General features: G+C 34.2%; 1 protein-coding gene across 1 annotated transcript in view; it reads left to right on the forward strand.

Annotated features, from left to right (window-relative positions):
* glg1b (golgi glycoprotein 1b) overlaps positions 1 to 13,033 on the forward strand; it is a gene marked incomplete at its 5' end in the record, with an annotated part of 54,819 nt that overhangs the window by 6,159 nt on the left and 35,627 nt on the right. Inside the window, 2 exons of the mRNA XM_081372582.1 lie at positions 11,733 to 11,762; positions 12,911 to 12,997. Of these exons, the coding sequence (XP_081228708.1) occupies positions 11,733 to 11,762; positions 12,911 to 12,997 (117 nt within the window). The remainder of the gene's footprint in view (positions 1 to 11,732; positions 11,763 to 12,910; positions 12,998 to 13,033) is intronic.

The following is a 13,033-nucleotide window of genomic DNA, read 5'->3' on the forward strand; positions in this document are numbered from 1 at the left end:
CTGATGTTGTTTACCTCTGTAGTGTAAGAACAGGTGTTCTTGTAGCACTCGGATTATTATAATTCATGTCTTCTAGCGATATGACAAAGTGTACGTCCGTGCAGTATGAGTATGACAGACAATCAATTTATGTATGTATGTATGTCATTGACAAATAAAGCTTCAAAAAAGGTGTTTTTCAAAACTTTTCAAAACTGATGTAATGCATATTTTTGTAAACCATGTGTTTAAACAAGTTTCAGTTTTTAAATAACATTTAAAAATATTTCAATAATTTTTTTTACTTTTTATGTCAGGCGGTTAAACCATTTTTTAACCATACCAAAGCTGGTTTAACCATTTTTACCATTTGTATATGAAAGGTTTCAAACCAAAAATGATGCCATAGTATTAAGTTTTTAACTTTGTATTATTAAGACTCCATTTTGACTAGTTTTCTTAGTCTGTTCATTTGTTTGGACCGTTGCACCACCTGACATTTTGGGGGTTTAAGATAACAAAACATAAAATAATGTGTATTATTTAAATGTACTAAAAATTAAGATGTGACACTATATTTATAGAATAAAGTGATATATATGTCATGAAAGTTTGGAAACAATATTATTTTTAATGTTTTTGAAAAAAGGTCTCTTATGCTCATCAAGCCTGCATTTATTTGATCGAAAATACAGGAAAAACAGTAATATTGTGAAATATTATTAAAATTTTCCAGTCTTCAGTGTCACATGATCCTTCAGAAATCATTCTAATATGCTGATTTATTATCATCATAAATGTATTAAATAAATAAAAATATTAAATATTAAAAATATAGTAATGTTTCCAAACTTTTGACCGGTAATGTATAAACACACACACAATTTATTGATGGCAAGTGAAATATATAATATAATTATTTTACTATGTATATACACTTTTTAAATTTCAATTATAATAATTATGAAAATTCAATTATATAAATCGTTGTACTATGTTTGTTTTTATATATATATGTGTGTGTATATATATATATATATATATATATATATATACAGTGAGGAAAATAAGTATTTGAACACCCTGCTATTTTGCAAGTTCTCCCACTTAGAAATCATGGAGGGGTCTGAAATTGTCATCGTAGGTGCATGTCCACTGTGAGAGACATAATCTAAAAAAAAATCCAGAAATCACAATGTATGATTTTTTAACTATTTATTTGTATGATACAGCTGCAAATAAGTATTTGAACACCTGAGAAAATCAATGTTAATATTTGGTACAATATTTGGTAGCCCTTGTTTGCAATTACAGAGGTCAAACGTTTCCTGTAGTTTTTCACCAGGTTTGCACACACTGCAGGAGGGATTTTGGCCCACTCCTCCACACAGATCTTCTCTAGATCAGTCAGGTTTCTGGGCTGTCGCTGAGAAACACGGAGTTTGAGCTCCCTCCAAAGATTCTCTTTTGGGTTTAGGTCTGGAGACTGGCTAGGCCACGCCAGAACCTTGATATGCTTCTTACAGAGCCACTCCTTGGTTATCCTGGCTGTGTGCTTCGGGTCATTGTCATGATGGAAGACCAAGCCTCGACCCATCTTCAATGCTCTAACTGAGGGAAGGAGGTTGTTCCCCAAAATCTCGCAATACATGGCCCCGGTCATCCTCTCCTTAATACAGTGCAGTCGCCCTGTCCCATGTGCAGAAAAACACCCCCAAAGCATGATGCTACCACCCCCATGCTTCACAGTAGGGATGGTGTTCTTGGGATGGCACTCATCATTCTTCTTCCTCCAAACACGTTTAGTGGAATTGTGACCAAAAAGTTCTATTTTGGTCTCATCTGACCACATGACTTTCTCCCATGACTCCTCTGGATCATCCAAATGGTCATTGGCAAACTTAAGACGGGCCTTGACATGTGCTGGTTTAAGCAGGGGAACCTTCCGTGCCATGCATGATTTCAAACCATGACGTCTTAGTGTATTACCAGCAGTAACCTTGGAAACGGTGGTCCCAGCTCTTTTCAGGTCATTGACCAGCTCCTCCCATGTAGTTCTGGGCTGATTTCTCACCTTTCTTAGGATCATTGAGACCCCACGAGTTGAGATCTTGCATGGAGCCCCAGTCCGAGGGAGATTGACAGTCATGTTTAGCTTCTTCCATTTTCTAATGATTGCTCCAACAGTGGACCTTTTTTCACCAAGCTGCTTGGCAATTTCCCCGTAGCCCTTTCCAGCCTTGTGGAGGTGTACAATTTTGTCTCTAGTGTCTTTGGACAGCTCTTTGGTCTTGGCCATGTTAGTAGTTGGATTCTTACTGATTGTATGGGGTGGACAGGTGTCTTTATGCAGCTAACGACCTCAAACAGGTGCATCTAATTTAGGATAATAAATGGAGTGGAGGTGGACATTTTAAAGGCAGACTAACAGGCCTTTGAGGGTCAGAATTCTAGCTGATAGACAGGTGTTCAAATACTTATTTGCAGCTGTATCATACAAATAAATAGTTAAAAAATCATATATTGTGATTTCTGGATTTTTTTTTTAGATTATGTCTCTCACAGTGGACATGCACCTACCATGACAATTTCAGACCCCTCCATGATTTCCAAGTGGGAGAACTTGCAAAATAGCAGGGTGTTCAAATACTTATTTTCCTCACTGTATATATATATATATATATATATATATATATATATATATATATATATATATATATAATATATATATATATATATATATATATTCACGCACACACACACACACACACACACATACATATATATATATATATATATATATATATATATATATATATATATATATATATATATATATATATATATATATATATATATATATACACACATATATCAAGTCAATAAAGTCAATAAAACAGACTTGGCGATACGTGGGTTTGACAAAAATTGTTTTCTAGAATATAATTTTTGTTGTACTTTGATTAAGGAAACAGTCTGGCTGATTTACTAGCATGCACATAATGTTATTTTTGTGTTTTATATTTAATTTGCAGTGTCTTTATATGCGGTTTCAAACTATCCCAATTTTATCGGTTGCTATTTGCAGTGGCAGGTTGAAGTTTTTTTTTTTTTTTGGTCATATATATATTTTTAGTTTATTACCCATTCAGCGGTGACATTCACCCCCCCCCCCCCAGGTAGTAAGGGATCTGCTTTTTCTCACTCAAAATAAAGATAAGCACCCAGTTGAGTCACTCACTCATTTTCCATGCATTACTGGCACATTCACTCTTGCACCTGAGTGAGGATGGATGTTTTATTCACTGAAAGTGCATCTCACTGAACAGAAACCAGAGCCCGTTTCAGAGGGCGAACAGACGCTGGGTTGTATTCTCTCCACTTTCCACATCTTTCAGAGTCGTGCTGTGAACATTGCACTTGGCAGACCCTTAAGTGGTTATGCTACAACATATAATATTAAAACATGACCACTGTTCCCTCCGTGCTTCTCCTGTGACACTCCTCCCAGTCTGTATAGATTCATAAAAACAGTTTCAAATAGTGACGCTTCATTAATCAGGCTCAAAGGAACGGATTATACCAAGTTCAGCACAAGTTAATCTCAAATGACATAATTTATGGCGTAATGTTTATAACCGCAAAAATTTTAAGGGTTACTTCAATATAAAAAAGATATGGAACACAGTGGAAAATTACTGTTAAAATACTCGATCATAAATCGACATTTCATTTGCAAGTGCAGGAGGTGGTTTTCTGGGAGGTGAGAATGTGCCGGTGATACTAATGCTAATACAGTCGCAGAGAGTTTGGGTTTCTCTGAAGGGAGAAGGGAAAGATTCAAGGCTGGTGTCATAATCACTCATCTGTGCATGAAAGAGGTGAGCGAGTGCTTAATGCGCTCTGCCGTAAGCAAATCCCTGACTGAGTGAAACTTCACCTTTTTATTAGGTCTCAACCTGACTGAAGCTGCACTTGTTGACGGTGGTTCATCCATGACTTGTTCCGTCTACTCTTTATCACTTATGACGAACCCTGAACCCGGTGCGCAGAGCAAAGAGATGTCACAGCAAACACAGATGTTGGTGTCACAGCAAAGAGATTTCTGTCCCTCACAACTGATTTATTTTACCAGCAAAAGCAGAAATTATAATTTTATAAACCTTGTCAGAAAATACGGGAATATTTTAGGTGAGCATGCTCAAAAGAGATCAGTTTACCATCCATCCTGTCAGATTCAGTCAGAGCAAGATCAGGTTTGTTTATAAAGTGAACAGTAGTACAATTTAGTAATTCAATTATTGGCTATTGAGATTTATCACGAACTGTGTTCATTATATATCCAAATGGTCATTACTCTAACAGAATCCAAACCATTACCGTAAATTGCTTAATTGTCACTGCATGTCTAATTTGCATTACGCCCTGCAGATGTATTTTTTCAAACCACTGGTCATTAGTTTTCTCCATTTATGTTGCTTCATAAAAGCCTATTTTATGAAAGATTGTGTTTTTCAACATATTTTCAGCTTAGTTATGTGAAGCAAACATAGACTCAGGTCAGAAATGCTACTTGTTGTGATTGTTTTTAACTCAAAATAAAAATGCACTGGCATGTTGTAAGAAACTTTTTTAATGAAATAAACATACTTTATTAAGCATTTAATAAATTCAATTCAACTGTTTATGTATGTTTATGTTAAATAAACACAGTTAAATAAAAAAACAAAACAATTGTTTACTTTTGAACGTCATCAACAAAACCCAAAATGTATCACGGTTTTCACAAAAATAATAAGCAGTACGACTGTTTTCAACATTGATTAATAATCAGAAATGTTTCTTGATCAGCAAATCATCATATTAGAATGATTTCTGAAGGATCATGTGAAACTGAAGACTGGAGTAATGATGCTGAAAATTCAGATCTGCATCACAAGAATAAATTACACTTTAAATAAAAAAACTTGCAATAATATTTTACAGTGTTACTGTTTTTTTACTGTTTTTTATCGAATAAATGCAGCCTTTGTGAACAAAAGAGACATATAAAAAACAAATCTTACCGTCTCAACTTTTGTTTGGTAGGGTACCTTATTTTTTGGGTGTATCTAGTTTTATTTTAAATGATTTTCCTTCTAAGCAAAGTATCTGCCAAGTTAAACATTATCTCACTACTTTAGAAGGAAGTTTGGGAGAAGACTTTGTCCCTCCCTATTGTAAAACATTTATCTTCCCTTTTAATTATTCTTCAGATGGTCTTATAGTCCTGCAACAAAACTACTATACTTTCATACTAAGGAATTGTTTGGCTTTTTGAAGCCAGTTTTTTTTATTTATTTTTTTCAGAGCAGGACTGGGTTTCTGATTAAACTCGAATTGCACAAAACAATTAGTCAGACATAGGGTTGTCACTTTACCAAAATTTCAGTAGTCTCTATCAGTCAAATTTCACGGTTTCAGTTTCAAAGGAAAACTGTTGTGACTATTTTGTTGTAATATTTTTTAATTTGACTATTTGCAAATGAAATGTATGAAATAAATTAAGTTAGTTAATTTTAATGCTATAAATGATTATAAGTAAAGATGCTAAAACATAAACACGTAGTTCAGTTAAATAAACATTGAATTTAAAAAATCATATTGAAGAGAATGCAAAACAGAAACATTTTACAGGTAACAGAACAAGTGGCAGGTCTCACACTTTAATGCACGGATCTATTTTGACACTTCTGATTTTTTTTTTGTTGTTGTTGTTGTTGTTATCAAACATCTCAGTTTCGGGATAAATCCCTCATTTTAATACAGTTGTATCTGCCGAAACTTTGCCGTGTGGAAAAAATAAAGTTGTTGTCATAAATTTTAAAGTACAATCAACTTGAATGTTTAAGTCATTTCCACTTAAATTACATTAAACTGACTGAAGTTGAATCTTGTTGTCATAACTTATTGATCATATAATTTTTTTACAGTGTACTTGACAGCATGAAAAATTAGAATTTTATTCAAATTATGAATGGGTTATATCAAAAAAGCAATCAAAGAGCGCTATCTTTATAGTCAATGAAGCTGATATAACTGGAGAGATGGTTGTTATTATTAACCAGACTTTTGTTGTTATTTTTCTTTTTATTTCTTTTGAAAGTTGTAGGAAAGCTCTTATTGGGTCATAACCAACACTCATCATTGAAAAAAATAAGATGGATGGCCAACTATTAGTAGAAATCATTGGGGAGCTTTAAAACGGTACATTTGCATTCACAGATGTCTGCAGTCTACTAGAAATTGTAATAGGAAGTGTTTGTCAGCCTAGACTCCAGTTATTATTCAACCCACATTGCCTGATGTGGATTATGGGGAAAATGGTCCAGTGGTCTATAATATTTCCTTCTGCTTCTTAATGAATCAGACTGACTTACAGTTTAGAAGATAACTGATATTCATTGCATAGAGACCATTGACATTTCAACTGTTCCACCCACCCGACCACCTTTCATTGCTATGTGATCCAAAACACATGCCTTGTTAGTTTTTATTTTTTTTTTTAAATTGATCACAGGATACATGGACCAAATTAATTGAAAAAGAAAAAGTCACTGAAGATTGATGTCACTAATAAAAACTGTAGTGATTTTACTGTAGTTCGAACAAGTGAATCCCAGCAGAGTTCTGTGAACCCTTTGAACCAAATCGTCCAAATTCAAGCTTTATCAAATTATTACAGGAAAGCAAGCAATGTGTAATCTCTCAGAGTTAGTAGATGATCCATGTATGCCCTGACCGCCCTGTAATCACAGAGCCCTGACGTACAAATAGAAATATCCTGTTCTGGCTCCCGATGAGAAACTGGATGATTGATCCGGGTGTGGTTACTGAGCTCAGATATCAGTATGTTCCTATTTAGAGCCTGTTATGTGGTTATGCTGCAATATCGTCTTCTGATCCCCTTCATGAACGTTAACGATGAATCTGTTTAGTTGTTTTATGTGGGTATAGAACACTAATGGTACTAGTTTTATCAGCTGTTGCTTAAGTGCTATGAGGATTCAGTACACATGCTGCTTTATTTTTAATGTAAGAATGTCACAAAAACAGGACCAGGTCTTCCTAAAATCTGTCTGTCTTTAGCTCTCTATCTGTCTGTCCTATAAAGGCCAATCAGAAGAGCCGATCAGATGACGCTAAACTCACCAGACATTTTTTTTCTATGTGCTGCTAAAATTGGTTCTCTACATTCACCGGTCTGTCAGTTCTACCAGGTGTCTGAAAAGGACAATAAATTTGCAATGTCTTTGCGGAGAGTGGAGACATTGCAATGACAGCAACCCTACAGCAATGACAGCAAGAAAGCTTTCTGTGTGCGTGCTCCAAACCAAAGTGGAACATGGACAGGCAAAGTGAACATTGAGTTTCAGGTTTGCGCCTAAATGGTTAAATACACACAGAAATATATCAAAATGCCCGGTTTGGTGTGTATTTGCTTAAACACTGTCAGTTTTGTTTTAAGTGAACATAAACAGTTGGGAAATAAATTGCATGTGTAACAGTATAATGGATCCGTGCATTCGGTTTTAATGTGACAGCAACCTAATAATACTGCTGCCATCTGTGGCAATGTTAATCAAACAAGAAAAGACAAAGAGAAAATCACTAATTTCTCTTTAGTAGATTTAGTAGGATTAATCTATGTTTAATTTATACAGTGAAGACTATACAGTGTTGTTTTACATTTGATTACTTTCTGTTGATAAAGACTCTTCTGTTTTTTATTTATTTCACAGGAATGCTATATTTGTTAAGCTCTAAGCTGTTCCTATTTACCTCTAAGGCCCTGTATCTATCCACCAACACGTTTTTTCACGCGGCTGGCATATTTTTATAATCGTTTTCAATGGGAGAGCCACGTTTTTAAAACTGCATGAGCGTAACGACCATAGACAGTAAAATAAATGGACCCAGCGACCCCATTGGATTCAACAGAGAAAAGTGAAGTTAATTAGAAGCACTCTCTTCCTGATGGTCGAGCGTACTGCGCAGACTCAAACTGAGCAAACCGTCTGTCTTCTAGTAGCAGATGATCTGAATCATTCCCTTCCGAAACTTGCAGAGACGGAGAGCGTGAGTAGGAGGTGTCCATGAGCTAGGAGCAGGAGTAACTTTTGCTAAGTATTCTGATTAATTACTTTGTCATTTTGCCTCCACGTCCCCCCGATTGCCCGCAAGCTTCTCCTCCTGTCCATACGGTAATTTATCTACTGTGCGACAGAGAGTCGCGTGGTTATGACGCAATCGTTAGCCTATTTTTACAAAAACTGTTTCTACTGGGCCATAACGCTAGATACAGGGTAATGGAGCCTTTTTTACATTTTCGTGTTTCTTTAGAAATAAATAATGGACAAATGGAGTCTTTAAACGCCTCAGATGTAAAGTTATTCGCTGTCAAAGTGACACCAAAATAAATGGGAGTCAATGGAATGCTAACAGCAGGTGATGGTCTGCTAATCAATGGCGGCGCCCAGGGAATCTTCAATGTTCTCCGAAACACTGCTCCCCTGGTAACGAGATGCCGGGCATCTTTTCCATGCCAAAGTGCTGTTTTTTACCGGTCGCCGAGAGTTGAAGAACAGCTGTCCAATCACAGTGGAGGAGGGGTGGGACAAATACCACACTGACCAACCACCACGTTCTGCTTGTTCAGCTTCAACAGATGACAACAAGAAGCATAATAATGGAAAAATTATTTATAACTAGAGCTAGAGCAAATATGTTACATTGTATTGACATTTTTATATAGAAACAACACAGAAACAAACTATCTGTGAAATGAGTTACAAGTAACACTTCTGCGGAAATTCCGTATCATAGCAAACAAAGGGTCTCAACTGAAAAAAAAACAACAGCAAAAAACGCTGCGCTACCAAAACACTCTCAAGTGCCCACAGCTAGGCGCTTTCAGCAGAGCTCCTAACATTTTAAGCTGGCTAAAAACACTTTGGTGGACAAGCAGCCTTAAAGAGGGAATGGTATATGCTGCACATGTTGCTTGCCAATAAATAAATAGTTGTCAATTCATAAGACTTTCTCATCTCTAAATTTTTTTATACTTAAAATACATTGTTGTTAAGAATAGTATTTATTTCGGTGATTGGGATTGGTGATTGTGACTCTGTATTTCTGTCAATCTGTCTATCAGTTTGTCTCTCTGTAGTATTCATGATAATTTATTATATTTTTAAAAATAAATAATTTAGTTTTATATGTATATATTTATAATGTATATTATTTATATAATAATTGGTGTGTATATATATATATATATATATATATATATATATATATATATATATATATATATATATATATATATATATATATATACAGTGCTATGCATAAGTTTAGACACCCATACTAAAGTTGACTAAAAAGAGGAATAAAAAATCATCTTTTGGAAACTGAACTTAATGCCTTAATTTAAAAAATTAGGAAAAATCCAACCTTTAAGGACACCAATTTTCTTTGTGAATGAATAATGTATCGTAAATAAATAAATGTTCTTCCTTAAAATACAGGGTGCATAAGTTTAGACACCCCTATGTTAAATTCCCATAGAGGCAGGCAGATTTTTATTTTTAAGTATTTTTATTTTTTAGGATACTATGCATCCTGATAAAGTTCCCTTGGCCTTTGGAATTAAAATAGCCCCACATCATCATATAGCCTTCACCATACCTAGAGATTGGCATGGTTTTATTTCAGTTAGCCTAATAGCTAGTTTGATTTGCATTGAGAGATGATCTTATGGAAAGTACTCCATGCCAATCTCTAGGTATGGTGAAGGCTATGTGATGATGTGGGGCTATTTTAATTCCAAAGGCCAAGGGAACTTTATCAGGATGCATAGTATCCTAAAAAATAAAAATACTTAAAAATAAAAATCTGCCTGCCTCTATGGGAATTTAACATAGGGGTGTCTAAACTTATGCACCCTGTATTTTAAGGAAGAACATTTATTTATTTACGATACATTATTCATTCACAAAGAAAATTGGTGTCCTTAAAGGTTGGATTTTTCCTAATTTTTTAAATTAAGGCATTAAGTTCAATTTCCAAAAGATGATTTTTTATTCCTCTTTTTAGTCAACTTTAGCATGGGTGTCTAAACGTATGCATAGCACTGTATATATATATATATATATATATATATATATATATATATATATATATATATTACTATTATTATTATTGTAATACTATTATTTTTGTTGTTATACAGTAAAGTCTTAGGCATGTTAATACCCCTCCCCCCCTCCCCCCCAGATATTAACATGCCTAAGACTTTTGCACATTACTGTATATATATATATACCAATTATTATATAAATAATATACATTATAAATATATACATTCTTATTAATATTATTATTATTATTATTATTATATCTATTCTACTCTCGATCAACTTTATAATGTACACTATATCTTCCTTTGTGTCCACGCTGGCAGGTTTGTTTTGATGTCTGAGGGCAACTGAAGGATGACATATTATTGTCAAGCCATTGTTAGAGCATTGTATGTTAATGCACATTGATTTTTGCCTGTTTGACTCTGTTGTTGTCGTCCCCTGACAATTGCTAATTGCATTTTCATGCTCTATGAGTCACTCAGCAGTTGTTTACTGTGCTAGGTTAGAGACTGTGGTTATTGACAGTTTGCAGACTGTGGTCTTACCCTGCTAGAATGAGAAAAAACAGACATACTGCTGAAATAATGAATTTTGTTGAGGAAGGAAAACTAGAAGTCACAAGGCATTCTCTTTATGTGCTTGAATTATTAAGAGGCTTTAATGTTTTGTTACATAGCTGATATTGTACTGCATTTCAATTACGACAGGAACGCTATCAGAATTTCATATCAAGGACCAGAACTATCCGTACTTCTATATGCTTAACAGCGTCTTTAACTGTTTAACTCTTATTTATAATGCTAATGTTGGTGTTTGTGTATGTGTTTTTGTTTGTTTTATTTGTAAAGCAAATGTGTCTGCATTGGAAGATACTGTATGTACTCAAAGACATAACTAAAACAAAAAAAATCTATTCTGTTTCATAAATTTGGGATTTTAAAAATGTATCAGCATCGGTTGATTTTGGACCATGTTAATAATTTTGATTTTATTTTTATATTTTATTTTATTATGGTAACACTTTAAAATAAGGTTTCCTTAGTTTGCATTAGTTAACACTTTAGTTAACATAAACTAAGAATGAACAATACTTATATAGCATTTATTCATCTTAGTTAATGTTAGTTTCAACATTTACTAATACTTTATTAAAATCAAATGTTGTATTTGTTAACATTATAGGGTAATACATTGTGAACTAACATGAACAATCAATGAACAGCTGGATTTTTATCAACTAACATTCATTAAAAAGATTAATAATACTGTAACAAATGTATTACTCATTGATAGTTCAAGTTAGTTAATAAATGAACTAATGTTAACAAATGAGACCTTATTGTAAAGTGTTTTTTATTTTATTTGCTTTTTTTATTTATTTTATTTTTATATTATTTTATTTATTTTTTTGTCTTTATTTACTGCGAGCAATATAGCTTTACTACCATGATTTTCAGACCATAAAACTTCAGTATTGGAAATCATTCTGAATAAATGAATAAGGAGAAGGAAATGAAGTGAAAAGTAAAAGACACATTTAAAAAAATTCTCTCCCTCTTTCTTTTACAGGACACAGAGATTTCTACGGATTGCAACCATGTAAGTACTCAAAAAGCCCTGCCTTTAATAATAATTATCATCTGCGTCCTACTGTCCTTCAATATGACTCATCTCCTTCACAGCTTCACAGCTTCACACTTCTCTTATGGTGATGCTCCTCCCTGTTTACTAGACCCCCTGTACGCACTTTATTCTTTCAGACAATTCTTTGTAGCTTTACGAGAGAATGCCTCAGTAGGATTTAGAGACTAGTAAGATCAGCAAGTAATTTCAGAAGAATAATGGCCTAATCACTTTCTAATGATGACTGCAGCCCGCAATTAATTTGGTGGGGCCCCGAGAGAGGTATCTGTTTCTGATCTCCTTCCCTAACGTTCGTGGCTTTGATGTTCTCATTAAGACCGCGGTGCTGAGGCCTGGTCCACAAATCAGAAACGAGGAAAATTTAAGCATATGATTCAGGCCTGAGTCACCCGTCTCATTAAGCAAGGCTTATAGTTGAGCAATAATGATGATAAAGACATGAGCTCTCTTCCGTTTTGAAACATTCATCAGCACTTTTAGTTAGTGTCACTATTAATGTGCAATTATATTACTTAGAGAGTTTGAGCTTTGGTGTGTGATACAGTAACTACAAGGCTGTTTACTTCAACTGAGATCTTATTATTTAAATAGAATGTTTCATTTTTTCTCTTTAAACTGAAATCTGTTACTTTCTATTTGGCAGTTATTTTCTGCACAAACCATAAAATGAACAAAGCATTACATCTTTTTAACTGCACTGCCAGTACAGCATTCAACTTCATGACTCCAGAAAACTAGAGATTCTTTTGTAAGCACTGACTGACGTAAAGGAATAGTTCACCTGAAAATTAAAATTGTCATTATTTATTCACCTTAATGTCATTCCAAAGCGGTATGACTGAAACGTCAAAGGGAGAAATTGGGAACCGAAGCCTTCAAGCTTCAAAAAAGATGCAAACACATCGTAGAAGTCACACTTTATTTCAAGTCTTCTGAAGTCACGATAGCTTTGTGTGAAAAACAAATTTGAAATGTGCATCTTTATTTGCTGATAAATGTTCCTGCCAGTGGATTCACAAACATCACTACAACACATAAATTACATTAATATGCATATTTGTAATGTTTCGTATTTCTAATAATGTTACCTCTCCTTTTTCTAGCTGTTGTGGAACTACAAGCTGAACCTGACCACGGATCCGAAGTTTGAGTCTGTGGCGCTGGAAGTGTGTACGAGCACCATGTTAGAGGTCAGGTTCTGCCGTTGTTTTGCTGAATCATATTAC

Source organism: Scardinius erythrophthalmus (assembly GCF_964197995.2).
Source record: "Scardinius erythrophthalmus genome assembly, chromosome: 8".
In the NCBI taxonomy this organism is placed as follows: domain Eukaryota; kingdom Metazoa; phylum Chordata; class Actinopteri; order Cypriniformes; family Leuciscidae; genus Scardinius; species Scardinius erythrophthalmus.